Source organism: Lonchura striata, chromosome 33, assembly GCF_046129695.1.
Source record: "Lonchura striata isolate bLonStr1 chromosome 33, bLonStr1.mat, whole genome shotgun sequence".
In the NCBI taxonomy this organism is placed as follows: Eukaryota; Metazoa; Chordata; class Aves; order Passeriformes; family Estrildidae; genus Lonchura; species Lonchura striata.
In genome coordinates, this window is record NC_134635.1 from 3,386,134 (window position 1) to 3,410,366 (window position 24,233).

General features: G+C 59.4%; 14 protein-coding genes across 14 annotated transcripts; 7 read left to right on the forward strand and 7 right to left on the reverse strand.

Annotated features, from left to right (window-relative positions):
* Positions 1–763: 763 nt before the first annotated feature.
* On the reverse strand, positions 764–1,367 carry LOC144247751 (feather keratin 4-like). The gene has a single exon (XM_077789328.1). It carries the CDS (start codon positions 1,365–1,367, stop codon positions 975–977), a length of 393 nt encoding a protein of 130 aa, XP_077645454.1. The 3' UTR covers positions 764–974.
* A 1,068-nt stretch (positions 1,368–2,435) lies between these two features.
* On the forward strand, positions 2,436–3,048 carry LOC144247775 (feather keratin 4-like). Its single transcript, XM_077789356.1, has one exon. It carries the CDS (start codon positions 2,475–2,477, stop codon positions 2,865–2,867), a length of 393 nt encoding a protein of 130 aa, XP_077645482.1. The 5' UTR covers positions 2,436–2,474; the 3' UTR covers positions 2,868–3,048.
* Positions 3,049–4,505: 1,457 nt separating this feature from the next.
* Positions 4,506–5,113, reverse strand: LOC144247776 (feather keratin 4-like). The gene is made up of 2 exons (XM_077789357.1): positions 5,089–5,113; positions 4,506–4,981 (listed from the first exon to the last, which is right to left on the reverse strand). Exon 2 carries the CDS (start codon positions 4,955–4,957, stop codon positions 4,565–4,567), a length of 393 nt encoding a protein of 130 aa, XP_077645483.1. The 5' UTR covers positions 4,958–4,981; positions 5,089–5,113; the 3' UTR covers positions 4,506–4,564.
* Positions 5,114–6,064: 951 nt separating this feature from the next.
* On the forward strand, positions 6,065–6,638 carry LOC144247752 (feather keratin 4-like). Its single transcript, XM_077789329.1, has one exon. The coding sequence runs from the start codon at positions 6,065–6,067 to the stop codon at positions 6,455–6,457; it is 393 nt and encodes a 130-aa protein (XP_077645455.1). The 3' UTR covers positions 6,458–6,638.
* A 1,329-nt stretch (positions 6,639–7,967) lies between these two features.
* On the reverse strand, positions 7,968–8,541 carry LOC144247753 (feather keratin 4-like). The gene has a single exon (XM_077789330.1). It carries the CDS (start codon positions 8,539–8,541, stop codon positions 8,149–8,151), a length of 393 nt encoding a protein of 130 aa, XP_077645456.1. The 3' UTR covers positions 7,968–8,148.
* A 1,110-nt stretch (positions 8,542–9,651) lies between these two features.
* LOC144247754 (feather keratin 4-like) lies at positions 9,652–10,225 on the forward strand. The gene has a single exon (XM_077789331.1). The coding sequence runs from the start codon at positions 9,652–9,654 to the stop codon at positions 10,042–10,044; it is 393 nt and encodes a 130-aa protein (XP_077645457.1). The 3' UTR covers positions 10,045–10,225.
* Positions 10,226–11,488: 1,263 nt separating this feature from the next.
* On the reverse strand, positions 11,489–12,623 carry LOC144247755 (claw keratin-like). The gene is given in 3 exon segments (XM_077789332.1): positions 11,489–12,065; positions 12,068–12,086; positions 12,589–12,623. Coding segments are annotated over 3 exon segments (450 nt in total). The 3' UTR covers positions 11,489–11,669.
* A 393-nt stretch (positions 12,624–13,016) lies between these two features.
* Positions 13,017–13,664, forward strand: LOC110476917 (feather keratin 4-like). The gene is made up of 2 exons (XM_077789358.1): positions 13,017–13,041; positions 13,149–13,664. The coding sequence occupies exon 2, from the start codon at positions 13,173–13,175 to the stop codon at positions 13,563–13,565; it is 393 nt and encodes a 130-aa protein (XP_077645484.1). The 5' UTR covers positions 13,017–13,041; positions 13,149–13,172; the 3' UTR covers positions 13,566–13,664.
* Positions 13,665–14,834: 1,170 nt separating this feature from the next.
* On the reverse strand, positions 14,835–15,564 carry LOC144247777 (feather keratin 4-like). Its single transcript, XM_077789359.1, has 2 exons — positions 15,540–15,564; positions 14,835–15,432 (listed from the first exon to the last, which is right to left on the reverse strand). The coding sequence occupies exon 2, from the start codon at positions 15,406–15,408 to the stop codon at positions 15,016–15,018; it is 393 nt and encodes a 130-aa protein (XP_077645485.1). The 5' UTR covers positions 15,409–15,432; positions 15,540–15,564; the 3' UTR covers positions 14,835–15,015.
* A 798-nt stretch (positions 15,565–16,362) lies between these two features.
* LOC144247778 (feather keratin 4-like) lies at positions 16,363–17,010 on the forward strand. The gene is made up of 2 exons (XM_077789360.1): positions 16,363–16,387; positions 16,495–17,010. Exon 2 carries the CDS (start codon positions 16,519–16,521, stop codon positions 16,909–16,911), a length of 393 nt encoding a protein of 130 aa, XP_077645486.1. The 5' UTR covers positions 16,363–16,387; positions 16,495–16,518; the 3' UTR covers positions 16,912–17,010.
* A 1,703-nt stretch (positions 17,011–18,713) lies between these two features.
* Positions 18,714–19,307, reverse strand: LOC144247779 (feather keratin 4-like). The gene is made up of 2 exons (XM_077789361.1): positions 19,283–19,307; positions 18,714–19,175 (listed from the first exon to the last, which is right to left on the reverse strand). Exon 2 carries the CDS (start codon positions 19,149–19,151, stop codon positions 18,759–18,761), a length of 393 nt encoding a protein of 130 aa, XP_077645487.1. The 5' UTR covers positions 19,152–19,175; positions 19,283–19,307; the 3' UTR covers positions 18,714–18,758.
* Positions 19,308–20,105: 798 nt separating this feature from the next.
* LOC144247780 (feather keratin 4-like) lies at positions 20,106–20,835 on the forward strand. Its single transcript, XM_077789363.1, has 2 exons — positions 20,106–20,130; positions 20,238–20,835. Exon 2 carries the CDS (start codon positions 20,262–20,264, stop codon positions 20,652–20,654), a length of 393 nt encoding a protein of 130 aa, XP_077645489.1. The 5' UTR covers positions 20,106–20,130; positions 20,238–20,261; the 3' UTR covers positions 20,655–20,835.
* A 1,268-nt stretch (positions 20,836–22,103) lies between these two features.
* Positions 22,104–22,833, reverse strand: LOC144247781 (feather keratin 4-like). Its single transcript, XM_077789364.1, has 2 exons — positions 22,809–22,833; positions 22,104–22,701 (listed from the first exon to the last, which is right to left on the reverse strand). The coding sequence occupies exon 2, from the start codon at positions 22,675–22,677 to the stop codon at positions 22,285–22,287; it is 393 nt and encodes a 130-aa protein (XP_077645490.1). The 5' UTR covers positions 22,678–22,701; positions 22,809–22,833; the 3' UTR covers positions 22,104–22,284.
* An 804-nt stretch (positions 22,834–23,637) lies between these two features.
* Positions 23,638–24,231, forward strand: LOC144247782 (feather keratin 4-like). The gene is made up of 2 exons (XM_077789365.1): positions 23,638–23,662; positions 23,770–24,231. The coding sequence occupies exon 2, from the start codon at positions 23,794–23,796 to the stop codon at positions 24,184–24,186; it is 393 nt and encodes a 130-aa protein (XP_077645491.1). The 5' UTR covers positions 23,638–23,662; positions 23,770–23,793; the 3' UTR covers positions 24,187–24,231.
* The last annotated feature ends 2 nt before the right edge of the window (positions 24,232–24,233 follow it).

A 24,233-nucleotide genomic window follows, 5' to 3' on the forward strand; every position in this document is an offset into this window, starting at 1 on the left:
AGACAAAGAAATCTAACTAAAGAGGAAGGGAAAGAGAAAGGGAAAGGGAAAGACAAAAAGAAAAAGACAATCACAAAGTCAGAGACAAGGAATTGATGACAAGAAAATTTAATATATGGGGCATAGTGACAGGGAATTTTTCCTCTGGTTTCCGTCCGTGGTCCTTAGTGAAGCCAAGCTCGATACAGAAGGGCTTGAGCTCTGACAGCATTTGCCTCTGGATGGCTCCCAGCTCCAGGGACAATCCTACTCAGGGCCAGCATGGCTGCAGAACTTTGAAGGCCCCTGTTCTCGTGTCCGGTGAACAGGGAATCTGTCGGTCATCAGGCAGGGCATTTGAAACCCTTTGTCGTTGTCCTTGTCCTTGTCATAGTCCTTGTCCTTGTCCATGTCCTTGACATTGTCATTGACATTATCCATGTCATTGTCATTGTCATTGTCATTGTCATTGTCATTGTCATTGACATCATCATCGTCATTGTCATTGTCATTGTTACTGTCATTGTCGCTGGTGTTGTCATTGTCATTGGAGTTGCTGTTGTCACTGCCCTTCTTCTTAACATTCCATGCCACATTCCAACTTCCATGCTCCATATGCATCCACTTCCTCATTGACGCCATTTCCTTCTCCACTATAACCTCCCATAAAACATTGCCTCTTCAATTTTACAGTTGCGATCCCCTTCCATTTCCTGTTTCCCCAGGAACAACACTTCCCCTCCCACTCCCGGAATTCCCCATGCACAAGGGTATCCATGAAATAAGGACAAAAAAGGAAAAGAGACAGGAGGAGTTGGATGCAGGAAAGTTTTATTGTAGCAAGAAGGGCAGGAGAGGCAGGGCTGGGGACGGCGGCAGCCCCCGGGCAGGCCGGGTGTCACGGGCTGCAGGAGGCCAGGGCAGCTTGTGCCGAGCTCAGCTTCTCCACGCTGGGCTGGGGCGGCGGCGGGGCTCTGGGGCTGCTGGTGGTGGCTCTAGCAGGGCCCGCAGGTGTCCCAGAGCCTCCTGCTGTAGCGGGGCAAGGCGCAAGGGCTGCAGGCGGCAGCAGCGGAGGCTCTGCCAAAGGTGCAGAGGCCGCCCGAGGCCTGGGTGGCACCGGCGCCGTAGAGGCCGCCCAGCCCCAGGGAGCCGCCAAAGGCCGGTGCTCCGGAGGAGCCCACCACGGCCTGCTGGGGGAAGGAGCTGAGGATGGGCCCGGGGAAGGTGACCACCACGGGCGGGGGCTGGATGAAGGCAGACGAGTCGGGGCACTGGCGGGCGCACAGCTCGTTGCAGCTCTCAGCGATGGGCTGGGGCACAGCCACGCTGGTTCTGGGCGGGCACAGCTCCGCGCTGCTCCGGGGTGGGCACAGGTCGTAGCAGGACATCTTGGCCTGGGATGCGAGGCTGCTCTGCAAGAGAGGGCAGCCGTGGCAGGAGAGCAGCCCAGGCCAGCGCCCGAGCCACAGGGGCCGGGGCTGGAGCAGGGAGCCGCGAGCAGGAGCGCCGGCACACTTACCCTTGTTCCCGAGGAGGAGAAGGTGGCCAGGGCACTGCTTGGTCCAGGCTGGCCCAGGCAGGGCTTTTATAGCAGCCCTGGCATTGCTCAGCTCCAGCCGGGCCAGTCTGCACAGGGGACACTCCCTGCTGCTGCTGCTGCTGCTGCTGACACCAGGGCTGTGCGGCCCCTGCCCCTCCCTGAGTCAGCATCCCCCAGGTGCCAGCCCAGCATATCTGAGGATGACCAAGCCATCCTATCATTCCTGCCACATCTGCTACTTCATAATTTGGATGGCTCCAAGGAATGGGCTCCAGGAACACCTGTCAAGGGCTGGAGCATCTGGGGCAGGAGTGTCAGGAGCCTTAACCAGGGAGGAGATCTGTCCATCACAGGGCAGCCCATCAGAACCTGACCCCATCTGCCTGAACTCAGTGCTCAGGGTTTCCACGAGGCTGGGAACAAAGACTTCTCCTGTCAGGCCTGATCTTCACAGAGCAAGGAGGAGGGATGTCCTTTGGGTCCTGGCTAATTCCAGCCTTGCCCCACCACTTTGGACCTGTAAAGGTGTTCCTGGAGTCCTTTCCAGGGTGCTATCCCTGCTATCAATTATCTGACGGGGCAGGAAGGATGAGATCGCCTGGACACCTTGGGATGTGTTGGGCTGGCACCTGGGGGATGCTGACTCAGGGAGGGGCAGGGGCCGCACAGCCCTGGTGTCAGCAGCAGCAGCAGCAGCAGGGAGTGTCCCCTGTGCAGATTGGCCCGGCTGGAGCTGAGCAATGCCAGGGCTGCTATAAAAGCCCTGCCTGTGCCAGAGTGGACAAAGCAGTGCCCTGGCAACCTTCTCCTCCTCGGGAACAAGGGTAAGTGTGCCGGCGCTCCTGCTCGCGGCTCCCTGCTGCAGCCCCGGCCCCTGTGGCTCGGGCGCTGGCCTGGGCTGCTCTCCTGCCACGGCTGCCCTCTCTTGCAGAGCAGCCTCGCATCCCAGGCCAAGATGTCCTGCTACGACCTGTGCCCACCCCGGAGCAGCACGGAGCTGTGCCCGCCCAGAACCAGCGTGGCTGTGCCCCAGCCCATCGCTGAGAGCTGCAACGAGCTGTGCGCCCGCCAGTGCCCCGACTCGTCTGCCTTCATCCAGCCCCCGCCCGTGGTGGTCACCTTCCCCGGGCCCATCCTCAGCTCCTTCCCCCAGCAGGCCGTGGTGGGCTCCTCCGGAGCACCGGCCTTTGGCGGCTCCCTGGGGCTGGGCGGCCTCTACGGCGCCGGTGCCACCCAGGCCTCGGGCGGCCTCTGCACCTTTGGCAGAGCCTCCGCTGCTGCCGCCTGCAGCCCTTGCGCCTTGCCCCGCTACAGCAGGAGGCTCTGGGACACCTGCGGGCCCTGCTAGAGCCACCACCAGCAGCCCCAGAGCCCCGCCGCCGCCCCAGCCCAGCGTGGAGAAGCTGAGCTCGGCACAAGCTGCCCTGGCCTCCTGCAGCCCGTGACACCCGGCCTGCCCGGGGGCTGCCGCCGTCCCCATCCCTGCCTCTCCTGACCTTCTTGCTACAATAAAGCTTTCCTGCATCCAACTCCTCCTGTCTCTTTTCCTTTTTTGTCCTTATTTCATGGATACCCTTGTGCATGGGGAATTCCAGGAGTGGGAGGGGAAGTGTTGTTCCTGGGGAAACAGGAAATGGAAGGGGATAGCAACTGTAAAATTGAAGCGGCAATGTTTTATGGGAGGTTATAGTGGAGAAGGAAATGGCGTCAATGAGGAAGTGGATGCATATGGAGCATGGAAGTTGGAATGTGGCATGGAATGTTAAGAAGAAGGACAGTGACAACAACAACTCCAATGACAATGACAACACCAGCGATAATGACAGGAACAATGACAATGACAATGACGATGATGATGTCAATGACAATGACCATGACCATGACAATGACAATGACAATGACAATGACAATGACAATGACATGGATAATGTCAATGACAATGTCAAGGACATGGACAAGGACAAGGACTATGACAAGGACAAGGACAACGACAAAGGGCTTCAAATGCCCTGCCTGATGACCGACAGATTCCCTGTTCACCGGACACGAGACCAGGGGCCTTCAAAGTTCTGCAGCCATGCTGGCCCTGAGTAGGATTGTCCCTGGAGCTGGGAGCCATCCAGAGGCAAATGCTGTCAGAGCTCAGGCCCTTCTGTATCGAGCTTGGCTTCACTAAGGACCACGGACGGAAACCAGAGGAAAAATTCCCTGTCACTATGGCCCATATATTAAATTTTCTTGTCATCAATTCCTTGTCTCTGTCTTTGACTTTGTCTTTTTCTTTTTGTCTTTCCCTTTCCCTTTCTCTTTCCCTTCCTCTTTAGTTATATTTCTTTGTCTCCTTGTTCTTCTCCTTCTCCTTCTCCTTCTCCTTCTCCTTCTCCTTCTCCTTCTCCTTCTCCTTCTCCTTCTCCTTCTCCTTCTCCTTCTCCTTCTCCTTCTCCTTCTCCTTCTCCTTCCCCTTCCCCTTCCCCTTCCACTTCCCCTTCTCCTTCTCCTTCTCCTTCTCCTTCTCCTTCCCCTTCTCCTTCTCCTTCTCGTCTTCTTACACCTCGTTCCCCTCATCCTTCTTTTCCCTCTCGTGCTTCACGTCCTTCTCCTTCTCTTTCCCCTCCATCTTCTGATTCTCCCAAAGTAGCCCCTTCTCAACATTCTCTATCTTCTGGTTAAGTATTGATATTGGTTTCATTTTCTTCTCCACATTGCCATCATGTATCTGTCCCTCACGCCGCTTACCTTCCACATCCACTTCCATTTTCCATTGCCTAAGACCATTCAACACACAACATGTCCCCTCCCACTATTGCAATACCTACATGCTCTGGAATTTCCTCATTTTGGGAAAAAAGGCAAAGACACAGAAGTTGGATGCAGGAAAGCTTTATTGTAGGAAGAAGGGCAGGAGAGGCAGGGCTGGGGACGGCGGCAGCCCCCGGGCAGGCCGGGTGTCACGGGCTGCAGGAGGCCAGGGCAGCTTGTGCCGAGCTCAGCTTCTCCACGCTGGGCTGGGGCGGCGGCGGGGCTCTGGGGCTGCTGGTGGTGGCTCTAGCAGGGCCCGCAGGTGTCCCAGAGCCTCCTGCTGTAGCGGGGCAAGGCGCAAGGGCTGCAGGCGGCAGCAGCGGAGGCTCTGCCAAAGGTGCAGAGGCCGCCCGAGGCCTGGGTGGCACCGGCGCCGTAGAGGCCGCCCAGCCCCAGGGAGCCGCCAAAGGCCGGTGCTCCGGAGGAGCCCACCACGGCCTGCTGGGGGAAGGAGCTGAGGATGGGCCCGGGGAAGGTGACCACCACGGGCGGGGGCTGGATGAAGGCAGACGAGTCGGGGCACTGGCGGGCGCACAGCTCGTTGCAGCTCTCAGCGATGGGCTGGGGCACAGCCACGCTGGTTCTGGGCGGGCACAGCTCCGTGCTGCTCCGGGGTGGGCACAGGTCGTAGCAGGACATCTTGGCCTGGGATGCGAGGCTGCTCTGCAAGAGAGGGCAGCCGTGGCAGGAGAGCAGCCCAGGCCAGCGCCCGAGCCACAGGGGCCGGGGCTGGAGCAGGGAGCCGTGAGCAGGAGCGCCGGCACACTTACCCTTGTTCCCGAGGAGGAGAAGGTGGCCAGGGCACTGCTTGGTCCAGGCTGGCCCAGGCAGGGCTTTTATAGCAGCCCTGGCATTGCTCAGCTCCAGCCGGGCCAGTCTGCACAGGGGACACTCCCTGCTGCTGCTGCTGCTGCTGACACCAGGGCTGTGCGGCCCCTGCCCCTCCCTGAGTCAGCATCCCCCAGGTGCCAGCCCAGCATATCTGAGGATGACCAAGCCATCCTATCATTCCTGCCACATCTGCTACTTCATAATTTGGATGGCTCCAAGGAATGGGCTCCAGGAACACCTGTCAAGGGCTGGAGCATCTGGGGCAGGAGTGTCAGGAGCCTTAACCAGGGAGGAGATCTGTCCATCACAGGGCAGCCCATCAGAACCTGACCCCATCTGCCTGAACTCAGTGCTCAGGGTTTCCACGAGGCTGGGAACAAAGACTTCTCCTGTCAGGCCTGATCTTCACAGAGCAAGGAGGAGGGATGTCCTTTGGGTCCTGGCTAATTCCAGCCTTGCCCCACCACTTTGGACCTGTAAAGGTGTTCCTGGAGTCCTTTCCAGGGTGCTATCCCTGCTATCAATTATCTGACGGGGCAGGAAGGATGAGATCACCTGGACACCTTGGGATGTGTTGGGCTGGCACCTGGGGGATGCTGACTCAGGGAGGGGCAGGGGCCGCACAGCCCTGGTGTCAGCAGCAGCAGCAGCAGCAGCAGGGAGTGTCCCCTGTGCAGACTGGCCCGGCTGGAGCTGAGCAATGCCAGGGCTGCTATAAAAGCCCTGCCTGTGCCAGAGTGGACCAAGCAGTACCCTGGCCACCTTCTCCTCCTCGGGAACAAGGGTAAGTGTGCCGGCGCTCCTGCTCGCAGCTCCCTGCTCCAGCCCCGGCCCCTGTGGCTCGGGCGCTGGCCTGGGCTGCTCTCCTGCCACGGCTGCCCTCTCTTGCAGAGCAGCCTCGCATCCCAGGCCAAGATGTCCTGCTACGACCTGTGCCCACCCTGGAGCAGCACGGAGCTGTGCCCGCCCAGAACCAGCGTGGCTGTGCCCCAGCCCATCGCTGAGAGCTGCAACGAGCTGTGCGCCCGCCAGTGCCCCGACTCATCTGCCTTCATCCAGCCCCCGCCCGTGGTGGTCACCTTCCCCGGGCCCATCCTCAGCTCCTTCCCCCAGCAGGCCGTGGTGGGCTCCTCCGGAGCACCGGCCTTTGGCGGCTCCCTGGGGCTGGGCGGCCTCTACGGCGCCGGTGCCACCCAGGCCTCGGGCGGCCTCTGCACCTTTGGCAGAGCCTCCGCTGCTGCCGCCTGCAGCCCTTGCGCCTTGCCCCGCTACAGCAGGAGGCTCTGGGACACCTGCGGGCCCTGCTAGAGCCACCACCAGCAGCCCCAGAGCCCCGCCGCCGCCCCAGCCCAGCGTGGAGAAGCTGAGCTCGGCACAAGCTGCCCTGGCCTCCTGCAGCCCGTGACACCCGGCCTGCCCGGGGGCTGCCGCCGTCCCCATCCCTGCCTCTCCTGCCCTTCTTGCTACAATAAAGCTTTCCTGCATCCAACTCCTCCTGTCTCTTTTCCTTTTTTGTCCTTATTTCATGGATACCCTTGTGCATGGGGAATTCCAGGAGTGGGAGGGGAAGTGTTGTTCCTGGGGAAACAGGAAATGGAAGGGGATAGCAACTGTAAAATTGAAGCGGAAATGTTTTATGGGAGGTTATAGTGGAGAAGGAAATGGCGTCAATGAGGAAGTGGATGCATATGGAGCATGGAAGTTGGAATGTGGCATGGAACGTTAAGAAGAAGGACAGTGACAACAACAACTCCAATGACAATGACAACACCAACGACAATGACAGTAACAATGACAATGACAATGACGATGATGATGTCAATGACAATGACCATGACCATGACAATGACAATGACAATGACAATGACAATGACGATGATGATGTCAATGACAATGACGACATCAATGACAATGACAATGACATGGATAATGTCAATGACAATGTCAAGGACATGGACAAGGACAAGGACTATGACAAGGACAAGGACAACGACAAAGGGTTTCAAATGCCCTGCCTGATGACCGACAGATTCCCTGTTCACCGGACACGAGACCAGGGGCCTTCAAAGTTCTGCAGCCATGCTGGCCCTGAGTAGGATTGTCCCTGGAGCTGGGAGCCATCCAGAGGCAAATGCTGTCAGAGCTCAGGCCCTTCTGTATCGAGCTTGGCTTCACTAAGGACCACGGACGGAAACCAGAGGAAAAATTCCCTGTCACTATGGCCCATATATTAAATTTTCTTGTCATCAATTCCTTGTCTCTGTCTTTGACTTTGTCTTTTTCTTTTTGTCTTTCCCTTTCCCTTTCTCTTTCCCTTCCTCTTTAGTTATATTTCTTTGTCTCCTTGTTCTTCTCCTTCTCCTTCTCCTTCTCCTTCTCCTTCTCCTTCTCCTTCTCCTTCTCCTTCTCCTTCCCCTTCCCCTTCCCCTTCCACTTCCCCTTCTCCTTCTCCTTCTCCTTCTCCTTCCCCTTCTCCTTCCCCTTCTCCTTCTCGTCTTCTTACACCTCGTTCCCCTCATCCTTCTTTTCCCTCTCGTGCTTCACGTCCTTCTCCTTCTCTTTCCCCTCCATCTTCTGATTCTCCCAAAGTAGCCCCTTCTCAACATTCTCTATCTTCTGGTTAAGTATTGATATTGGTTTCATTTTCTTCTCCACATTGCCATCATGTATCTGTCCCTCACGCCGCTTACCTTCCACATCCACTTCCATTTTCCATTGCCTAAGACCATTCAACACACAACATGTCCCCTCCCACTATTGCAATACCTACATGCTCTGGAATTTCCTCATTTTGGGAAAAAAGGCAAAGACACAGAAGTTGGATGCAGGAAAGCTTTATTGTAGCAAGAAGGGCAGGAGAGGCAGGGATGGGGACGGCGGCAGCCCCCGGGCAGGCCGGGTGTCACGGGCTGCAGGAGGCCAGGGCAGCTTGTGCCGAGCTCAGCTTCTCCACGCTGGGCTGGGGCGGCGGCGGGGCTCTGGGGCTGCTGGTGGTGGCTCTAGCAGGGCCCGCAGGTGTCCCAGAGCCTCCTGCTGTAGCGGGGCAAGGCGCAAGGGCTGCAGGCGGCAGCAGCGGAGGCTCTGCCAAAGGTGCAGAGGCCGCCCGAGGCCTGGGTGGCACCGGCGCCGTAGAGGCCGCCCAGCCCCAGGGAGCCGCCAAAGGCCGGTGCTCCGGAGGAGCCCACCACGGCCTGCTGGGGGAAGGAGCTGAGGATGGGCCCGGGGAAGGTGACCACCACGGGCGGGGGCTGGATGAAGGCAGACGAGTCGGGGCACTGGCGGGCGCACAGCTCGTTGCAGCTCTCAGCGATGGGCTGGGGCACAGCCACGCTGGTTCTGGGCGGGCACAGCTCCGCGCTGCTCCGGGGTGGGCACAGGTCGTAGCAGGACATCTTGGCCTGGGATGCGAGGCTGCTCTGCAAGAGAGGGCAGCCGTGGCAGGAGAGCAGCCCAGGCCAGCGCCCGAGCCACAGGGGCCGGGGCTGGAGCAGGGAGCCGCGAGCAGGAGCGCCGGCACACTTACCCTTGTTCCCGAGGAGGAGAAGGTGGCCAGGGTACTGCTTGGTCCACTCTGGCCCCGGCAGGGCTTTTATAGCAGCCCTGGCATTGCTCAGCTCCAGCCGGGCCAGTCTGCACAGGGGACACTCCCTGCTGCTGCTGCTGCTGCTGCTGACACCAGGGCTGTGCGGCCCCTGCCCCTCCCTGAGTCAGCATCCCCCAGGTGCCAGCCCAGCATATCTGAGGATGACCAAGCCATCCTATCATTCCTGCCACATCTGCTACTTCATAATTTGGATGGCTCCAAGGAATGGGCTCCAGGAACACCTGTCAAGGGCTGGAGCATCTGGGGCAGGAGTGTCAGGAGCCTTAACCAGGGAGGAGATCTGTCCATCACAGGGCAGCCCATCAGAACCTGACCCCATCTGCCTGAACTCAGTGCTCAGGGTTTCCACGAGGCTGGGAACAAAGACTTCTCCTGTCAGGCCTGATCTTCACAGAGCAAGGAGGAGAGATGTCCTTTGGGTCCTGGCTAATTCCAGCCTTGCCCCACCACTTTGGACCTGTAAAGGTGTTCCTGGAGTCCTTTCCAGGGTGCTATCCCTGCTATCAATTATCTGACGGGGCAGGAAGGATGAGATCGCCTGGACACCTTGGGATGTGTTGGGCTGGCACCTGGGGGATGCTGACTCAGGGAGGGGCAGGGGCCGCACAGCCCTGGTGTCAGCAGCAGCAGCAGCAGCAGCAGGGAGTGTCCCCTGTGCAGATTGGCCCGGCTGGAGCTGAGCAATGCCAGGGCTGCTATAAAAGCCCTGCCCGGGCCAGAGTGGACAAAGCAGTGCCCTGGCAACCTTCTCCTCCTCGGGAACAAGGGTAAGTGTGCCGGCGCTCCTGCTCACGGCTCCCTGCTCCAGCCCCGGCCCCTGTGGCTCGGGCGCTGGCCTGGGCTGCTCTCCTGCCACGGCTGCCCTCTCTTGCAGAGCAGCCTCGCATCCCAGGCCAAGATGTCCTGCTACGACCTGTGCCCACCCCGGAGCAGCACGGAGCTGTGCCCGCCCAGAACCAGCGTGGCTGTGCCCCAGCCCATCGCCGAGAGCTGCAACGAGCTGTGCGCCCGCCAGTGCCCCGACTCGTCTGCCTTCATCCAGCCCCCGCCCGTGGTGGTCACCTTCCCCGGGCCCATCCTCAGCTCCTTCCCCCAGCAGGCCGTGGTGGGCTCCTCCGGAGCACCGGCCTTTGGCGGCTCCCTGGGGCTGGGCGGCCTCTACGGCGCCGGTGCCACCCAGGCCTCGGGCGGCCTCTGCACCTTTGGCAGAGCCTCCGCTGCTGCCGCCTGCAGCCCTTGCGCCTTGCCCCGCTACAGCAGGAGGCTCTGGGACACCTGCGGGCCCTGCTAGAGCCACCACCAGCAGCCCCAGAGCCCCGCCGCCGCCCCAGCCCAGCGTGGAGAAGCTGAGCTCGGCACAAGCTGCCCTGGCCTCCTGCAGCCCGTGACACCCGGCCTGCCCGGGGGCTGCCGCCGTCCCCATCCCTGCCTCTCCTGCCCTTCTTGCTACAATAAAGCTTTCCTGCATCCAACTCCTCCTGTCTCTTTTCCTTTTTTGTCCTTATTTCATGGATACCCTTGTGCATGGGGAATTCCAGGAGTGGGAGGGGAAGTGTTGTTCCTGGGGAAACAGGAAATGGAAGGGGATAGCAACTGTAAAATTGAAGAGGCAATGTTTTATGGGAGGTTATAGTGGAGAAGGAAATGGCGTCAATGTGGAAGTGGATGCATATGGAGCATGGAAGTGGGAATGTGGCATGGAACGTTAAGAAGAAGGACAGTGACAACAACAACTCCAATGACAATGACAACACCAACGACAATGACAGTAACAATGACAATGACAATGACGATGATGATGTCAATGACAATGACCATGACCATGACAATGACAATGACAATGACAATGACAATGACAATGACAATGACATGGATAATGTCAATGACAATGTCAAGGACATGGACAAGGACAAGGACTATGACAAGGACAAGGACAACGACAAAGGGCTTCAAATGCCCTGCCTGATGACCGACAGATTCCCTGTTCACCGGACACGAGACCAGGGGCCTTCAAAGTTCTGCAGCCATGCTGGCCCTGAGTAGGATTGTCCCTGGAGCTGGGAGCCATCCAGAGGCAAATGCTGTCAGAGCTCAAGCCCTTCTGTATCGAGCTTGGCTTCACTAAGGACCATGGATGGAAACCAGAGGAAAAATTCCCTGTCACTATGCCCCATATATTAAATTTTATTGTCATCAATTCCTTGTCTCTGTCATTGACTTTGTCTTTTTCTTTTTGTCTTTCCCTTTCCCTTTCTCTTTCCCTTCCTCTTTAGTTAGATTTCTTTGTCTCCTTGTCCGTGTCCTTGTCCTTGTCCTTGTCCTTGTCCTTGTCCTTGTCCTTGTCCTTGTCCTTCTCCTTCTCTTTCTCCTTCCCCTTCTCCTTCTCCTTCCCCTTCTCCTTCTCCTTCTCCTCTTCTTACACCTCGTTCCCCTCATCCTTCTTTTCCCTCTCGTGCTTCACGTCCTTCTCCTTCTCTTTCCCCTCCATCTTCTGATTCTCCCAAAGTAGCCCCTTCTCAACATTCTCTATCTTCTGGTTAAGTATTGATATTGGTTTCATTTTCTTCTCCACATTGCCATCATGTATCTGTCCCTCACGCCGCTTACCTTCCACATCCACTTCCATTTTCCATTGCCTAAGACCATTCAACACAAAACATGTCCCCTCCCACTATTGCAATACCTACATGTTCTGGAATTTCCTCGTTTTGGGAAAAAAGGCAAAGACACAGAAGTTGGATGCAGGAAAGCTTTATTGTAGCAAGAAGGGCAGGAGAGGCAGGGATGGGGACGGCGGCAGCCCCCGGGCAGGCCGGGTGTCACGGGCTGCAGGAGGCCAGGGCAGCTTGTGCCGAGCTCAGCTTCTCCACGCTGGGCTGGGGCGGCGGCGGGGCTCTGGGGCTGCTGGTGGTGGCTCTAGCAGGGCCCGCAGGTGTCCCAGAGCCTCCTGCTGTAGCGGGGCAAGGCGCAAGGGCTGCAGGCGGCAGCAGCGGAGGCTCTGCCAAAGGTGCAGAGGCCGCCCCAGGCCTGGGTGGCACCGGCGCCGTAGAGGCCGCCCAGCCCCAGGGAGCCGCCAAAGGCCGGTGCTCCGGAGGAGCCCACCACGGCCTGCTGGGGGAAGGAGCTGAGGATGGGCCCGGGGAAGGTGACCACCACGGGCGGGGGCTGGATGAAGGCAGACGAGTCGGGGCACTGGCGGGCGCACAGCTCGTTGCAGCTCTCAGCGATGGGCTGGGGCACAGCCACGCTGGTTCTGGGCGGGCACAGCTCCGTGCTGCTCCGGGGTGGGCACAGGTCGTAGCAGGACATCTTGGCGTGGGATGCGAGGCTGCTCTGCAAGAGAGGGCAGCCGTGGCAGGAGAGCAGCCCAGGCCAGCGCCCGAGCCACAGGGGCCAGGGCTGGAGCAGGGCGCCGCGAGCAGGAGCGCCGGCACACTTACCCTTGTTCCCGAGGAGGAGAAGGTGTCCAGGGCACTGCTTGGTCCACTCTGGCCCAGGCAGGGCTTTTATAGCAGCCCTGGCATTGCTCAGCTCCAGCCGGGCCAATCTGCACAGGGGACACTCCCTGCTGCTGCTGCTGCTGCTGCTGACACCAGGGCTGTGCGGCCCCTGCCCCTCCCTGAGTCAGCATCCCCCAGGTGCCAGCCCAGCATATCTGAGGATGACCAAGCCATCTTGTCTTTCCTGGCACATCTGCTACCTGATAACTTGGATTTCACCCAGGAATGGTCCGCAGGAACCCCAGTCAAGGACTGGAGTATCTGGGCCAGGAGTGTCTGGAGCTTTCACCATGGAGGGGATCTGTGCAACACAGGACAGCCCATCAGAACCTTACCCCATCTGCCTCCCCTCAGTGCCCAGGGTATGCATGCTGCAGGATACAAAGATTTCTCTTGTCAGGCCTGATCTTCACAGGGCAAACAGGAGAGATGTTCCTCTGGTCCTGGCTAATTCCAGCCTTGCCCCACCCCTATGGACTATTAAAGAAGTTCCTGGAGTCCATTCCTGGGTTCTATCCCTGCTATCAATTATCTGACGGGTCAGGAAGAATGAGATTGCTTGGACACCTGGGGATGTGCTGTGGTGGCACCTGGGGGATGCTGATTCAGGGAGGGGCAGGGGCCGCACAGCCCTGGTGTCAGCAGCAGCAGCAGCAGCAGCAGGGAGTGTCCCCTGTGCAGATTGGCCCGGCTGGAGCTGAGCAATGCCAGGGCTGCTATAAAAGCCCTGCCTGGGCCAGAGTGGACCAAGCAGTGCCCTGGCCACCTTCTCCTCCTCGGGAACAAGGGTAAGTGTGCCGGCTCTCCTGCTCGCGGCTCCCTGCTCCAGCCCCGGCCCCTGTGGCTCGGGCGCTGGCCTGGGCTGCTCTCCTGCCACGGCTGCCCTCTCTTGCAGAGCAGCCTCGCATCCCAGGCCAAGATGTCCTGCTACGACCTGTGCCCACCCCGGAGCAGCACGGAGCTGTGCCCGCCCAGAACCAGCGTGGCTGTGCCCCAGCCCATCGCTGAGAGCTGCAACGAGCTGTGCGCCCGCCAGTGCCCCGACTCGTCTGCCTTCATCCAGCCCCCGCCCGTGGTGGTCACCTTCCCCGGGCCCATCCTCAGCTCCTTCCCCCAGCAGGCCGTGGTGGGCTCCTCCGGAGCACCGGCCTTTGGCGGCTCCCTGGGGCTGGGCGGCCTCTACGGCGCCGGTGCCACCCAGGCCTCGGGCGGCCTCTGCACCTTTGGCAGAGCCTCCGCTGCTGCCGCCTGCAGCCCTTGCGCCTTGCCCCGCTACAGCAGGAGGCTCTGGGACACCTGCGGGCCCTGCTAGAGCCACCACCAGCAGCCCCAGAGCCCCGCCGCCGCCCCAGCCCAGCGTGGAGAAGCTGAGCTCGGCACAAGCTGCCCTGGCCTCCTGCAGCCCGTGACACCCGGCCTGCCCGGGGGCTGCCGCCGTCCCCATCCCTGCCTCTCCTGCCCTTCTTGCTACAATAAAACTTTCCTGCATCCAACTCCCTTCTCTTTGAGTTTTTTCCCATAACTGGGAAATTCCAGGGGATGAGGGTATGCCAATAGTGGGAGGGGACATGTTGCTACTGAGTGTGATGGCAAATAGAATACAAGCTTATCTTACAACCCAGGACATTGGGATAGCCAGGGACAATGGAAAATGGAAGGGTATGTGGAAGGTAAAAGGGATGAGGGACAGGGACAGAGGATGGTAATGTGGAGAAGAAAATGAAATCTTAATGGGTGCTTAACCAGGAGACAGAGAAATTTGAGAAGGGGCTGCTTTTGGAGAATGAGGAGATGGAGGAGAAAAAGCAGAATGAGCACAAGTAGAAGGACGAGAAGAACCAGAAAGATGTGAAGGACAATGGGAAGAGATGTCGGAAGAGAAGAAGGAGAAGAGGAGGGAGAAGAAAGATAAGCAGAGGAAAGATAATATGAAGAAAGACAAGATGAGGGATAGAAAAAGCAGAAGAAAGAGAAGATGAAAAACAAGGAGTAGAAGAAATAGAAAGAAGGAAGACTAAGACATAGAAATTGAAGAAGAAGGTGCCAATGACAAGGAAATTTGATGTCCAGGGCAGATTGAGGAGGAAGTCTCCCTCTGATTTCTGTCCCTGGTCCGTTAGCAGAGCTGTGGTGGAACACAGGGGCTGGAGCTCCATTATCCTTTGACCCTAGATAGCTCCCAGCGCAGTGGCCAATCCCACTCTTTACTAACACAACTGCAGGTCTGCAAGAGTTCCTGGTCTCATGGCCTGCAAGCAGTACAATCTGTCTCTCTACAGGCAGAGTGCTTGACGGTCTTTTCCAGTCCCCATCTCCTTTTGCTTCTCTTCTTCTCTGTTTCCCAACTTCACCAGTTCCTAGAGTTCTCCTTCGCATCATTTCACCTTCCCATTAATTTCATTTTCATGTCAAATTTGACCTCTAATGTCCCATCACAACTTCTGTTTAACCTTTCCTTCCCCTTGTATTTTCCATTGCCTGTGTCCATCCCACCATCACCATTTCCTCTCCAACCCATGGAAATCCCACATCCCCAGAGGTACTCATGACTCCAGGAAAAGAGGCAAAGAGACGGGAGGAGTTGGATGCAGGAAAACTTTATTGTAGCAAGAAGGGCAGGAGAGGCAGGGCTGGGGACGGCGGCAGCCCCCGGGCAGGCCGGGTGTCACGGGCTGCAGGAGGCCAGGGCAGCTTGTGCCGAGCTCAGCTTCTCCACGCTGGGCTGGGGCGGCGGCGGGGCTCTGGGGCTGCTGGTGGTGGCTCTAGCAGGGCCCGCAGGTGTCCCAGAGCCTCCTGCTGTAGCGGGGCAAGGCGCAAGGGCTGCAGGCGGCAGCAGCGGAGGCTCTGCCAAAGGTGCAGAGGCCGCCCGAGGCCTGGGTGGCACCGGCGCCGTAGAGGCCGCCCAGCCCCAGGGAGCCGCCAAAGGCCGGTGCTCCGGAGGAGCCCACCACGGCCTGCTGGGGGAAGGAGCTGAGGATGGGCCCGGGGAAGGTGACCACCACGGGCGGGGGCTGGATGAAGGCAGACGAGTCGGGGCACTGGCGGGCGCACAGCTCGTTGCAGCTCTCAGCGATGGGCTGGGGCACAGCCACGCTGGTTCTGGGCGGGCACAGCTCCGTGCTGCTCCGGGGTGGGCACAGGTCGTAGCAGGACATCTTGGCCTGGGATGCGAGGCTGCTCTGCAAGAGAGGGCAGCCGTGGCAGGAGAGCAGCCCAGGCCAGCGCCCGAGCCACAGGGGCCGGGGCTGGAGCAGGGAGCCGCGAGCAGGAGCGCCGGCACACTTACCCTTGTTCCCGAGGAGGAGAAGGTGGCCAGGGCAATGCTTGGTCCAGTCTGACCTGGGCAGGGCTTTTATAGCAGCCCTGGCATTGCTCAGCTCCAGCCGGGCCAGTCTGCACAGGGGACACTCCCTGCTGCTGCTGCTGCTGCTGCTGACACCAGGGCTGTGCGGCCCCTGCCCCTCCCTGAGTCAGCATCCCCCAGGTGCCAGCCCAGCATATCTGAGGATGACCAAGCCATCTTGTCTTTCCTGGCACATCTGCTACCTGATAACTTGGATTTCACCCAGGAATGGTCTGCAGGAACCCCAGTCAAGGACTGGAGTATCTGGGCCAGGAGTGTCTGGAGCTTTCACCATGGAGGGGATCTGTGCAACACAGGACAGCCCATCAGAACCTTACCCCATCTGCCTCCCCTCAGTGCCCAGGGTATGCATGCTGCAGGATACAAAGATTTCTCTTGTCAGGCCTGATCTTCACAGGGTAAAGAGGAGAGATGTTCCTCTGGTCCTGGCTAATTCCAGCCTTGCCCCACCCCTATGGACTATTAAAGAAGTTCCTGGAGTCCATTCCTGGGTTCCATCCCTGCTATCAATTATCTGACGGGTCAGGAAGAATGAGATTGCTTGGACACCTGGGGATGTGCTGTGGTGGCACCTGGGGGATGCTGATTCAGGGAGGGGCAGGGGCCGCACAGCCCTGGTGTCAGCAGCAGCAGCAGCAGCAGCAGGGAGTGTCCCCTGTGCAGATTGGCCCGGCTGGAGCTGAGCAATGCCAGGGCTGCTATAAAAGCCCTGCCTGGGCCAGAGTGGACCAAGCAGTGCCCTGGCCACCTTCTCCTCCTCGGGAACAAGGGTAAGTGTGCCGGCGCTCCTGCTCGCGGCTCCCTGCTCCAGCCCCGGCCCCTGTGGCTCGGGCGCTGGCCTGGGCTGCTCTCCTGCCACGGCTGCCCTCTCTTGCAGAGCAGCCTCGCATCCCAGGCCAAGATGTCCTGCTACGACCTGTGCCCACCCCGGAGCAGCACGGAGCTGTGCCCGCCCAGAACCAGCGTGGCTGTGCCCCAGCCCATCGCTGAGAGCTGCAACGAGCTGTGCGCCCGCCAGTGCCCCGACTCGTCTGCCTTCATCCAGCCCCCGCCCGTGGTGGTCACCTTCCCCGGGCCCATCCTCAGCTCCTTCCCCCAGCAGGCCGTGGTGGGCTCCTCCGGAGCACCGGCCTTTGGCGGCTCCCTGGGGCTGGGCGGCCTCTACGGCGCCGGTGCCACCCAGGCCTCGGGCGGCCTCTGCACCTTTGGCAGAGCCTCCGCTGCTGCCGCCTGCAGCCCTTGCGCCTTGCCCCGCTACAGCAGGAGGCTCTGGGACACCTGCGGGCCCTGCTAGAGCCACCACCAGCAGCCCCAGAGCCCCGCCGCCGCCCCAGCCCAGCGTGGAGAAGCTGAGCTCGGCACAAGCTGCCCTGGCCTCCTGCAGCCCGTGACACCCGGCCTGCCCGGGGGCTGCCGCCGTCCCCAGCCCTGCCTCTCCTGCCCTTCTTGCTACAATAAAGCTTTCCTGCATCCAACTCCTGTGTCTTTGCCTTTTTTCCCAAAATGAGGAAATTCCAGAGAATGTAGGTATTGCAATAGTGGGAGGGGACATGTTGTGTCTTGAATGGCCTTAGGCAATGGAAAATGGAAGTGGATGTGGAAGGTAAGCGGCGTGAGGGACAGAGACATGATGGCAATGTGGAGAAGAAAATGAAATCAATATCGATACTTAACCAGAAGATAGAGAATGTTGAGAAGGGGCTACTTTGGGAGAATCAGAAGATGAAGGGGAAAGAGAAGGAGAAGGATGTGAAGCACGAGACGGACAAGAAGGATGAGGGGAACGAGGTGTAAGAAGAGGAGAAGGAGACGAAGGAGAAGGAGAAGGAGAAGGAGAAGGAGAAGGAGAAGGAGAAGGAGAAGGAGAAGGAGAAGGAGAAGGAGAAGGAGAAGGAGAAGGAGAAGGAGAAGGAGAAGGAGAAGGAGAAGGAGAAGGAGAAGGAGAAGGAGAAGGAGAAGAGAAGGAGAAGGAGAAGGAGAAAGAAGGAGAAGGAGAAGGAGAAGGAGAAGGAGAAGGAGAAGGAGAAGGAGAAGGAGAAGGAGAAGGAGAAGGAGAAGGAGAAGGAGAAGGAGAAGGAGAAGGAGAAGGAGAAGGAGAAGGAGAAGGAGAAGGAGAAGGAGAAGGAGAAGGAGAAGGAGAAGGAGAAGGAGAAGGAGAAGGAGAAGGAGAAGGAGAAGGAGAAGGAGAAGGAGAAGGAGAAGGAGAAGGGGAAGGAGAAGGAGAAAGAGAAAGAGGATTAGTAGCGGAAAGACAATGTGAAGAAAAACAAGAGGGAGTAGAAGAAAGTGAAGAGGAAAGAGAAGATGAGGAACAAGGAGTAAGAGAAATATAATGAAGGAAGACAGAGACGTAGAAAGTGAGGGAGAAGGAGTGGTTGACAAGGAAATTGAATGTCCAGGGGATAGTGGGGGGAATTCTCCCTCTGATTTCTGTCCCAGGTCCTTCAGCAAAGCCATGGTGGCACTGAGGGGCTGGATCTCTGGTAGCCTTTGTTCCTGGGTGTCTCACAGCACCGTGGCCAACCCTACATTTCGCTAACACCACTGCAGGTCTGCAAGATCTCCTGGTTTGCAAGAATGGGTATCTGTGTCTCTTAAGGCAGAGTGCTCGGAGCTCCTTGTCCTTGTCCTTGTCCTTGTCCTTGTCCTTGTCCTTGTCCTTGTCCTTTTCCTTGTCCTCCTCCATCTATTTCTTGTCCTGTGTCCCATACTCCTTCGCTGTCTTGCAACCTCACCAGTTCTCCCCATTCTCATTCTTATCCACCTATTTCCCCTTTGATTTCATGTTCCCATCTACTTCACACTTCATGATCCGAGCCACTCTTCTTTTAAACTTCCCCTTCCGCTTCCACATAGCATTCCCTGTGATGATCCCATCACCAAAATTTCCCCTCCAACTCTTGGAACACCGCCATCCCAGGGGTATTTTTGACTACAAAAACAGAGGAAGACAGGAGGAGTTGGATGCAGGAAAGCTTTATTGTACCAAGAAGGTCAGGAGAGGCAGGGCTGGGGATGGCGGCAGCCCCCGGGCAGGCCGGGTGTCACGGGCTGCAGGAGGCCAGGGCGGCTTGTGCCGAGCTCAGCTTCTCCACGCTGGGCTGGGGCGGCGGCGGGGCTCTGGGGCTGCTGGTGGTGGCTCTAGCAGGGCCCGCAGGTGTCCCAGAGCCTCCTGCTGTAGCGGGGCAAGGCGCAAGGGCCGCAGGCGGCAGCAGCGGAGGCTCTGCCAAAGGTGCAGAGGCCGCCCCAGGCCTGGGTGGCACCGGCGCCGTAGAGGCCGCCCAGCCCCAGGGAGCCGCCAAAGGCCGGTGCTCCGGAGGAGCCCACCACGGCCTGCTGGGGGAAGGAGCTGAGGATGGGCCCGGGGAAGGTGACCACCACGGGCGGGGGCTGGATGAAGGCAGACGAGTCGGGGCACTGGCGGGCGCACAGCTCGTTGCAGCTCTCAGCGATGGGCTGGGGCACAGCCACGCTGGTTCTGGGCGGGCACAGCTCCGTGCTGCTCCGGGGTGGGCACAGGTCGTAGCAGGACATCTTGGCCTGGGATGCGAGGCTGCTCTGCAAGAGAGGGCAGCCGTGGCAGGAGAGCAGCCCAGGCCAGTGCCCGAGCCACAGGGGCCGGGGCTGCAGCAGGGAGCCGCGAGCAGGAGCGCCGGCACACTTACCCTTGTTCCCGAGGAGGAGAAGGTGGCCAGGGCACTGCTTGGTCCACTCTGGCCCGGGCAGGGCTTTTATAGCAGCCCTGGCATTGCTCAGCTCCAGCTGGGCCAATCTGCACAGGGGACACTCCCTGCTGCTGCTGCTGCTGCTGCTGACACCAGGGCTGTGCGGCCCCTGCCCCTCCCTGAGTCAGCATCCCCCAGGTGCCAGCCCAGCATATCTGAGGATGACCAAGCCATCCTATCATTCGGGCCACATCTGCTACTTGACAATTTGGTTTGCACCCTGGAATGGTCTACAGGATTCCCTGTCAAGGACTGGAGCATCTGGGGCGGGAGTGTCCAGATCCTTCACTATGAAGGGGATCTGTGCATCACAGGACAGCCGAGCAGAACCTGACCCCATCTGCCTGCACTCAGTGCCTTGGCTTTGCACGAGGCTGGGAACAAAGACTTCTCCTGGCAGGCCTGATCTTCACAGGGCAAAGAGGAGAGATGTCCCTCTGGTCATGGCTAATTCCAGCCTTGCCCCACCCCTCTGGACCATTAAAGATGTTTCTGGAGTCCATTCCTGGGTGCCATCCCTGCTATCAATTATCTGACATGGCAGGAAGGATGAGATCGCCTGGACACCTTGGGATGTGTTGGGCTGGCACCTGGGGGATGCTGACTCAGGGAGGGGCAGGGGCCGCACAGCCCTGGTGTCAGCAGCAGCAGCAGCAGCAGCAGGGAGTGTCCCCTGTGCAGATTGGCCCGGCTGGAGCTGAGCAATGCCAGGGCTGCTATAAAAGCCCTGCCTGGGCCAGCCTGGACCAAGCAGTGCCCTGGCCACCTTCTCCTCCTCGGGAACAAGGGTAAGTGTGCCGGCGCTCCTGCTCGCGGCTCCCTGCTCCAGCCCCGGCCCCTGTGGCTCGGGCGCTGGCCTGGGCTGCTCTCCTGCCACGGCTGCCCTCTCTTGCAGAGCAGCCTCGCATCCCAGGCCAAGATGTCCTGCTACGACCTGTGCCCACCCCGGAGCAGCACGGAGCTGTGCCCGCCCAGAACCAGCGTGGCTGTGCCCCAGCCCATCGCTGAGAGCTGCAACGAGCTGTGCGCCCGCCAGTGCCCCGACTCGTCTGCCTTCATCCAGCCCCCGCCCGTGGTGGTCACCTTCCCCGGGCCCATCCTCAGCTCCTTCCCCCAGCAGGCCGTGGTGGGCTCCTCCGGAGCACCGGCCTTTGGCGGCTCCCTGGGGCTGGGTGGCCTCTACGGCGCCGGTGCCACCCAGGCCTCGGGCGGCCTCTGCACCTTTGGCAGAGCCTCCGCTGCTGCCGCCTGCAGCCCTTGCGCCTTGCCCCGCTACAGCAGGAGGCTCTGGGACACCTGCGGGCCCTGCTAGAGCCACCACCAGCAGCCCCAGAGCCCCGCCGCCGCCCCAGCCCAGCGTGGAGAAGCTGAGCTCGGCACAAGCTGCCCTGGCCTCCTGCAGCCCGTGACACCCGGCCTGCCCGGGGGCTGCCGCCGTCCCCATCCCTGCCTCTCCTGCCCTTCTTGCTACAATAAAGCTTTCCTGCATCCAACTTCTGTGTCTTTGCCTTTTTTCCCAAAACGAGGAAATTCCAGAACATGTAGGTATTGCAATAGTGGGAGGGGACATGTTTTGTGTTGAATGGTCTTAGGCAATGGAAAATGGAAGTGGATGTGGAAGGTAAGCGGCGTGAGGGACAGATACATGATGGCAATGTGGAGAAGAAAATGAAACCAATATCAATACTTAACCAGAAGATAGAGAATGTTGAGAAGGGGCTACTTTGGGAGAATCAGAAGATGGAGGGGAAAGAGAAGGAGAAGGACGTGAAGCACGAGAGGGAAAAGAAGGATGAGGGGAACGAGGTGTAAGAAGAGGAGAAGGAGAAGGAGAAGGGGAAGGAGAAGGAGAAGGGGAAGGAGAAAGAGAAGGAGAAGGAGAAGGAGAAGGAGAAGGACAAGGAGAAGGAGAAGGAGAAGGACAAGGACAAGGACAAGGACAAGGACAAGGACAAGGACACGGACAAGGAGACAAAGAAATCTAACTAAAGAGGAAGGGAAAGAGAAAGGGAAAGGGAAAGACAAAAAGAAAAAGACAAAGTCAATGACAGAGACAAGGAATTGATGACAATAAAATTTAATATATGGGGCATAGTGACAGGGAATTTTTCCTCTGGTTTCCGTCCATGGTCCTTAGTGAAGCCAAGCTCGATACAGAAGGGCCTGAGCTCTGACAGCATTTGCCTCTGGATGGCTCCCAGCTCCAGGGACAATCCTACTCAGGGCCAGCATGGCTGCAGAACTTTGAAGGCCCCTGGTCTCGTGTCCGGTGAACAGGGAATCTGTCGGTCATCAGGCAGGGCATTTGAAGCCCTTTGTCGTTGTCCTTGTCCTTGTCATAGTCCTTGTCCTTGTCCATGTCCTTGACATTGTCATTGACATTATCCATGTCATTGTCATTGTCATTGTCATTGTCATTGTCATTGTCATTGACATCATCATCGTCATTGTCATTGTCATTGTTACTGTCATTGTCGTTGGTGTTGTCATTGTCATTGGAGTTGTTGTTATCACTGTCCTTCTTCTTAACATTCCATGCCACATTCCCACTTGCATGCTCCATATGCATCCACTTCCTCATTGACGCCATTTCCTTCTCCACTATAACCTCCCATAAAACATTGCCTCTTCAATTTTACAGTTACTATCCCCTTCCATTTCCTGTTTTCCCAGGAACAACACTTCCCCTCCCACTCCGGAATTCCCCATGCACAAGGGTATCCATGACATAAGGACAAAAAAGGAAAAGAGACAGGAGGAGTTGGATGCAGGAAAACTTTATTGTAGCAAGAAGGGCAGGAGAGGCAGGGATGGGGACGGCGGCAGCCCCCGGGCAGGCCGGGTGTCACGGGCTGCAGGAGGCCAGGGCAGCTTGTGCCGAGCTCAGCTTCTCCACGCTGGGCTGGGGCGGCGGCGGGGCTCTGGGGCTGCTGGTGGTGGCTCTAGCAGGGCCCGCAGGTGTCCCAGAGCCTCCTGCTGTAGCGGGGCAAGGCGCAAGGGCTGCAGGCGGCAGCAGCGGAGGCTCTGCCAAAGGTGCAGAGGCCGCCCGAGGCCTGGGTGGCACCGGCGCCGTAGAGGCCGCCCAGCCCCAGGGAGCCGCCAAAGGCCGGTGCTCCGGAGGAGCCCACCACGGCCTGCTGGGGGAAGGAGCTGAGGATGGGCCCGGGGAAGGTGACCACCACGGGCGGGGGCTGGATGAAGGCAGACGAGTCGGGGCACTGGCGGGCGCACAGCTCGTTGCAGCTCTCAGCGATGGGCTGGGGCACAGCCACGCTGGTTCTGGGCGGGCACAGCTCCGTGCTGCTCCGGGGTGGGCACAGGTCGTAGCAGGACATCTTGGCCTGGGATGCGAGGCTGCTCTGCAAGAGAGGGCAGCCGTGGCAGGAGAGCAGCCCAGGCCAGCGCCCGAGCCACAGGGGCCGGGGCTGGAGCAGGGAGCCGCGAGCAGGAGCGCCGGCACACTTACCCTTGTTCCCGAGGAGGAGAAGGTGGCCAGGGCACTGCTTGGTCCACTCTGGCCCAGGCAGGGCTTTTATAGCAGCCCTGGCATTGCTCAGCTCCAGCCGGGCCAATCTGCACAGGGGACACTCCCTGCTGCTGCTGCTGCTGCTGCTGCTGACACCAGGGCTGTGCGGCCCCTGCCCCTCCCTGAGTCAGCATCCCCCAGGTGCCAGACCAGCATATCTGAGGATGACCAAGCCATCTTGTCTTTCCTGGCACATCTGCTACCTGATAACTTGGATTTCACCCAGGAATGGTCTGCAGGAACCCCAGTCAAGGACTGGAGTATCTGGGCCAGGAGTGTCTGGAGCTTTCACTATGAAGGGGATCTGTGCAACACAGGACAGCCCATCAGAACCTTACCCCATCTGCCTCCCCTCAGTGCCCAGGGTATGCATGCTGCAGGATACAAAGATTTCTCTTGTCAGGCCTGATCTTCACAGGGTAAAGAGGAGAGATGTTCCTCTGGTCCTGGCTAATTCCAGCCTTGCCCCACCCCTATGGACTATTAAAGAAGTTCCTGGAGTCCATTCCTGGGTTCCATCCCTGCTATCAATTATCTGACGGGTCAGGAAGAATGAGATTGCTTGGACACCTTGGGATGTGCTGTGGTGGCACCTGGGGGATGCTGACTCAGGGAGGGGCAGGGGCCGCACAGCCCTGGTGTCAGCAGCAGCAGCAGCAGCAGCAGCAGGGAGTGTCCCCTGTGCAGATTGGCCCGGCTGGAGCTGAGCAATGCCAGGGCTGCTATAAAAGCCCTGCCTGGGCCAGAGTGGACCCAGCAGTGCCCTGGCCACCTTCTCCTCCTCGGGAACAAGGGTAAGTGTGCCGGCGCTCCTGCTCGCGGCTCCCTGCTCCAGCCCCGGCCCCTGTGGCTCGGGCGCTGGCCTGGGCTGCTGTCCTGCCACGGCTGCCCTCTCTTGCAGAGCAGCCTCGCATCCCAGGCCAAGATGTCCTGCTACGACCTGTGCCCACCCCGGAGCAGCACGGAGCTGTGCCCGCCCAGAACCAGCGTGGCTGTGCCCCAGCCCATCGCTGAGAGCTGCAACGAGCTGTGCGCCCGCCAGTGCCCCGACTCGTCTGCCTTCATCCAGCCCCCGCCCGTGGTGGTCACCTTCCCCGGGCCCATCCTCAGCTCCTTCCCCCAGCAGGCCGTGGTGGGCTCCTCCGGAGCACCGGCCTTTGGCGGCTCCCTGGGGCTGGGCGGCCTCTACGGCGCCGGTGCCACCCAGGCCTGGGGCGGCCTCTGCACCTTTGGCAGAGCCTCCGCTGCTGCCGCCTGCAGCCCTTGCGCCTTGCCCCGCTACAGCAGGAGGCTCTGGGACACCTGCGGGCCCTGCTAGAGCCACCACCAGCAGCCCCAGAGCCCCGCCGCCGCCCCAGCCCAGCG

What these genes read in the sequence shown, in the direction of transcription:
- LOC144247751 (XM_077789328.1), bottom strand. Translation starts at nt 1,367, where the DNA reads ATGTCCTGCTACGACCTGTGCCCACCCCGGAGCAGCGCGGAGCTGTGC.
- LOC144247775 (XM_077789356.1), top strand. Translation starts at nt 2,475, where the DNA reads ATGTCCTGCTACGACCTGTGCCCACCCCGGAGCAGCACGGAGCTGTGC.
- LOC144247776 (XM_077789357.1), bottom strand. Translation starts at nt 4,957, where the DNA reads ATGTCCTGCTACGACCTGTGCCCACCCCGGAGCAGCACGGAGCTGTGC.
- LOC144247752 (XM_077789329.1), top strand. Translation starts at nt 6,065, where the DNA reads ATGTCCTGCTACGACCTGTGCCCACCCTGGAGCAGCACGGAGCTGTGC.
- LOC144247753 (XM_077789330.1), bottom strand. Translation starts at nt 8,541, where the DNA reads ATGTCCTGCTACGACCTGTGCCCACCCCGGAGCAGCGCGGAGCTGTGC.
- LOC144247754 (XM_077789331.1), top strand. Translation starts at nt 9,652, where the DNA reads ATGTCCTGCTACGACCTGTGCCCACCCCGGAGCAGCACGGAGCTGTGC.
- LOC110476917 (XM_077789358.1), top strand. Translation starts at nt 13,173, where the DNA reads ATGTCCTGCTACGACCTGTGCCCACCCCGGAGCAGCACGGAGCTGTGC.
- LOC144247777 (XM_077789359.1), bottom strand. Translation starts at nt 15,408, where the DNA reads ATGTCCTGCTACGACCTGTGCCCACCCCGGAGCAGCACGGAGCTGTGC.
- LOC144247778 (XM_077789360.1), top strand. Translation starts at nt 16,519, where the DNA reads ATGTCCTGCTACGACCTGTGCCCACCCCGGAGCAGCACGGAGCTGTGC.
- LOC144247779 (XM_077789361.1), bottom strand. Translation starts at nt 19,151, where the DNA reads ATGTCCTGCTACGACCTGTGCCCACCCCGGAGCAGCACGGAGCTGTGC.
- LOC144247780 (XM_077789363.1), top strand. Translation starts at nt 20,262, where the DNA reads ATGTCCTGCTACGACCTGTGCCCACCCCGGAGCAGCACGGAGCTGTGC.
- LOC144247781 (XM_077789364.1), bottom strand. Translation starts at nt 22,677, where the DNA reads ATGTCCTGCTACGACCTGTGCCCACCCCGGAGCAGCACGGAGCTGTGC.
- LOC144247782 (XM_077789365.1), top strand. Translation starts at nt 23,794, where the DNA reads ATGTCCTGCTACGACCTGTGCCCACCCCGGAGCAGCACGGAGCTGTGC.